The following is a 5,006-nucleotide window of genomic DNA, read 5'->3' as shown; positions in this document are numbered from 1 at the left end:
TGTTGAAGCCCGGGACCTACAAGTTAGCCAATGAGAAGGGCGAAGTCCTCACCAACGCTTGGAACATAGAACAGCTATGTCATTTCTACCCTTAAATTTCCAAGCATTGTATATTTTGTTTCTCGAAATACATTAAAGAAGCGTCTTTAGTTGTTCTAATTTTTCAAGAAACCCCCATCAAGGGGAACCTGTCCCGTACTAGGACAAGTCTATTACAAAAAAACCTAAGGACCGGAGGTTCGCCTCAAGAGCAAAAGGCTGGCCGAGCCGAGAGATAAGCCTACGCCTCCGGGCTACGGCAACTCTCTCACCACCTTTCACTCGAGAGGCAGCCCAGGCTCCGAGGGGGTTTTTTCAAAGGACTTGTCTAGAAATCGGAACAGAAGGTAAAACGCTTTGCGATAACGCTTCAAGGGAGACTCGGCCATGCCTCCGTAGGGCCGAGCCTCCCTCGGGGGCTAGAAGGGGGGGGGACCCCCCTAAAGTCCCGGACACCATTTCTTAATCGATTTTCAGTTAAATTCCTACGCCAAACTCTCTCTAGCGCGCTCTAATAGACCATTTGTAAAGAACCTAAGGACCAAAAGTATGTCTCAAGGCTAAAAGGCTGGCCGAGCTGTGAGAACGACCTACGCCTCCGGGCTACGGCAACTCCCTCACCACCTTTTACCCGAGGGACAACTTAGGCTCCAAGGGAGTTTTTACAGATGATACATTCGGAGGCGAGACAGAGGACAGAGGCTCGGAAATACAATAAAGCAATTAGAAAAAACGTATATATACAAGCACCTCACAAAGGCCTCGACGGCCACAAACGTCACGATACAGTAATAAATCTAACTTATTACATGGCCCCCTCGGCCCAGGTCAAGGCGCAGGGTCTCCCGCGTCGGCAGACGGCGAAGGAGGGACCACCTCCTCTTCGAATAGCTTTGCCAACGCCATGCCGGGGCCCTCGACTGTCGCTTCCAGCCTCGTCAGCTCCTCCTCGGCCTCGACGGCATCCTCGGATAGGACATAGCCGTCACTGACGCCTTCAACATCGACGCTGGCGTAGTGCGAGGAGACGACGGCTAGGGCACGCATGACGCCTATGTGTAGCGCCTCTCGCAGTCGCTGACACGCTTGGCCAATCAACGCAGTCAGGCAGCTCCTAAGGGAGCTGCCCGATTGAACCCCCTCCATCTCTAGGGCCTCGCAGACGGCGCGAGCGGCGCTCTATAGCACCTCATGCTCCTCGATCTCGCGATCGAGCACTGTCTGCAGCGCGATGGAGGCCTCGGTCAACCACGAGACCTCATCATCCAATCCTGTGCCAAAACAAGTAGAATGGGATTAAGCGTCAAAGAAAACAAGCCAAACGGGGGCGCGAGGCCTATGGGACTCACCCTTGGCCTTCTCCTTCCAGTGCTAGACCTCGACACGAGAGGCCTCGGCTGCCCTGGAAGCCTCCTTCTCCAGTTCTACATCGCGACAAGAAGTCAGGTGTCGAACGCATGAAAAGACGAACGAAACAAAGGGAATAGGACTCACCCTCGGCCTTTTCCCTCCATTTTAGGGCCTCGCCTTGGGAAGCCTCGGCCGCCTTGGTAGCCTCAGCCAAGGCACCTTTCGTCAGCTCGTGCGCCTACTGCTCCGCACCCAGCTGCCCGACGGTGGCTATGGCGGTGGCCCTCACTTCTTCTGCCCGGGAGTTGGAGGCGTCTCGCTCGTCGGCCACACAGGTCAGTTCCTCCTCCAGCTCCTTGACCCATGCCACCAAAGGGGCGACCTGCCCCTGAGCCATGGCCACCTCAGCCTCCCGGTTGTCACAGCGAAGACGGAGATCCTCCGCCTCCGCGCTCCGCACCGACAGAAGCTTGTTGGCGTGGGCGAGCAGCTCCCTCTACCGACAGAGTTCGTCCCAGACGCCCCTCTCCCACCGAAGGAACATCGACTTCCCGAAGGACCGGGCCTCGAGCTCCTGGATAGGCAGAACACAAGTTGAGCACTATGAATAAACCCGGAGAAAGATGACGTCACACGAGAAAAGGGGGATACATACCTACGAGACCCCGGGCAGGTCATTGGCCACGACGGACAGCGCTGTCCGCAGCGACCGTTCTGCCAGGCTGCGGTACTACTCGAGGGTGTCCCAGCAACCCCCCTCGGCCATGTCCTCAAGTGCAAAGATGGGCTCCCCCTTGGGGTCATCCCGGCTCCGCCACCAGACGCGCGGGTGATCCCACCCGTACGGCTTAGGTCGCACTCGCACGAGGGCCGCACTTCCCTCGCCCGAAGCCGAAGCCGGCTGTTCCACGGCGCTGGCCGCCCCGGCATCGGCCACCCCCTTCCCCCGAGAAGCATTGTCGGCAGGGATCGGGCGGACCTCCGCCTCCCAGGCGCTCCCCTGTACCGGAAGCGCGCTATGAATTGGCGGCAGGGTTGAGGCTTGCCTCGCCTCTGTCTCCACCTCTAGGTCCGCCGCCCTCGCCGTGCTCACTCCGGCCTCCACCACTTCGGCCCCGAAGTTCCCAGGCGCCGCGATCTCCACCACCTCGGCCCCTGAGGTCCGGAGGGCCTCGGCGACCGTGGGGGCCTCGACCTCGACCTCGGTGGCCTCGACGACCGAGGGGGCCTCGACCTCGACCTCGCCCTTGGTGGCCTCGACAACCGAGGGGGCCTCGACCCCGACCTCGCCCTCGGTGGCCTCCACGGCTGAGGGGGTCTCGGCCGCACCCACAGTGGCCTCGACAGCTGCAGGTGCTGTGGCCTCGTGGAGTGTAGGCTCCTCCTCCTCCTCTCGCCCCACGGCCGCCTGGGTAGCCCCTACCTAGGCGACCGACTCCTGTGCCTCCACCGCCCCTGGGGCGATGGAACCCGTGCCCACCTTGAGCGCCTTGCGCGGCGCAAAGGCAGGCACTTCCGCCTGACGCTTCCGGCTGAGGGCAAAACACGGTCAGACCCGCGACCAAAACAAAAGCAGGAGATGTTGAAAGACTTCACTAGCAAAATACTCACCCCGAGCGGATGCTCAACCGCTTCTTCACCGCGTCCCTCCTCTGCAATGGTGGTGGTGGCGCAGTCCCCATGTCCACCGAGGCCGGCCGACCTTCGCCGGACTCCGGCGCTCGCTCAACCCTCGGTGGAGCCGGCCCCGCAGCCGCCTGCTCCACCTCTGCCATTGAGCCCAGCGGGCTGACGGCGCGCTTTCCCAACGCCCTCGTCTCGAGCGTATCGGCCTCGGCCGTGGGGCGGGCGCTCATCTACCCCAAGTCACCGTCTTCTCCTCCTCCTTGGGACGCTGGACCACCCGCCGACGCCCCAAGAACCATCTCCCTGACGTCAGGGAGGTGGTCGAGGGGACCCCGCCCCCCCTCACCACCATCATCGCCGCTCGAACCCTCCACCGATGTCGATGGAGACGCCTCCATGGGGGAGACCCTTGAGCTTCTGCTTCCGGCGACGCTTTTCCAGAGCGTCGCGCTCAACGATCTTCTTCTTACGCTTTGCCATCTTAGCGTCCTTCTTCTTCTTCTGGGCCTCCACATACGCCCGGTTCACCGCCCGCCGCTGTGCGTCTTCGGGGACGAGCGGTGGGGAGGCTCGTATGTCCCTCATCCCCTGCAAAAAACGACGAATGCGAATAAGGGCTCAGGCCAACGAGAGGAACAAGGAGGTCTCAGAGGCTGCAGCCGCACACGACTCACCAGGGAAAGGTACCTCGGCGTCGGGCGCATCGGGAACGGGGACAGGCCGCCGATCTTCTGCCGCCCCTCGACCGCTTCGTTCACCCGGCGCAGAACCTCCTCGTCGGAGAGGGGCGCAGCGGACATCCGGATGCCGTCAATAGGCTCGTCCGACGTCATCTCGAACAAACGTCGCCGCCGCGCCATCAGCGGCAGCACCCTCCGGCGATGGAAGGCCGTCATCGCCACTGCTGCCGTAAGGCCACGATCGCGCAGCCTCTCCAGCGCCTTCAGCAGTGGCCGCAGCCTGTGTTGCTCCTCGCTCGGGACGCCATACCGCCAGTGCTCTAGCTGAACCTCCACTACCCTCCTAGTATAAGGAGGAAGCCCACCGTCGTCGTTGCGGAGGTAAAACCAGCTGGAGTACCAGCGACGATTGGACGACGTGAGTTGGGCTGGGATGTAGAGGTTTAGCCGGTCCTGACGCACTTGGAGAGTGCAGCCGCCGGTCCTCATCGCCTTCCTCGTGCCCGTCATACCCGTCGGCCTGGTGGTATGCGTCGCCCGAAACAGGTGAAGCCACAGCTCCCAATGGGGAGGGATTCCTAGGTACCCCTCGCAGACGGCGACGAAGGTGGCCGCCTACGCAATGGAGTTGGGGTTGAAGTTGTGGAGCTCCACGCCATAGTAATGCGGGAGCGCCCGCATGAACCAATCCGACAGAAGGCCAAAACCACGCTCGTGGAAGGACACGAAGCTCACGACGTAGCCGTCGCGAGGCCTCAGGTCAGGTTCGCCTCCCGGAGCCATCCACTCCGGCCTGCTGGGATCGGTGATCGGGCGGAGGAGACCGTCGTCGACGAGCGACTGCAGCACTCCCACGGTCACATCAGACCGATCCCATGGGTCCGCCGGGAGGACCACAATGTTGGCCATGCACGCGGTGGAGGTCGCGACTACGGCGGTAAGGCTCGCTTTCTGCCTCTCACTCCCCCCTCTCTCCCTTCTTCCCGGTGCTCTCTGTTTTTCTTTAGCAATAGCTAGAAGGCAGCAAAGGCAGACATAGGCAAGGTAAGGGGAGAAGGGGCGAGGCTCATTTCGTATTTATGCAGGGAAGGAAGCAAATCGTGGGCGACGAAATCGGGGAAGTTTCCCCCGAAAATTCGCTGCGGTTATCTAGATCCGGTCTTACCGCCCACGCGCCCACTCCCTCCTCATTAATTGCGCGTATGGTTACATCCCGTCGGCTGACACCACATCGCGTCCAACCACAGCAGCAGCAGGCGCCGTTTCGCCTCCCCGAAAAAGCCGCCTCAAAAGACGCACCTGCCGTTGTTA

At 61.3% G+C, this 5,006-nt stretch overlaps 1 protein-coding gene across 1 annotated transcript; it reads right to left on the bottom strand.

Moving 5' to 3' along the window:
* Nucleotides 1-2,119: 2,119 nt before the first annotated feature.
* LOC136460803 (uncharacterized) lies at nt 2,120-3,245 on the bottom strand. The gene is made up of 3 exons (XM_066460369.1): nt 3,001-3,245; nt 2,870-2,921; nt 2,120-2,797 (listed from the first exon to the last, which is right to left on the bottom strand). The coding sequence occupies exons 1-3, from the start codon at nt 3,243-3,245 to the stop codon at nt 2,120-2,122; spliced, it is 975 nt and encodes a 324-aa protein (XP_066316466.1).
* Between the last annotated feature and the right edge of the window lie 1,761 nt (nt 3,246-5,006).

The sequence above is a fragment of the Miscanthus floridulus genome, chromosome 6 (assembly GCF_019320115.1).
Source record: "Miscanthus floridulus cultivar M001 chromosome 6, ASM1932011v1, whole genome shotgun sequence".
In the NCBI taxonomy this organism is placed as follows: domain Eukaryota; kingdom Viridiplantae; phylum Streptophyta; class Magnoliopsida; order Poales; family Poaceae; genus Miscanthus; species Miscanthus floridulus.
This window is presented reverse-complemented; position numbering and strand designations above follow the sequence as displayed.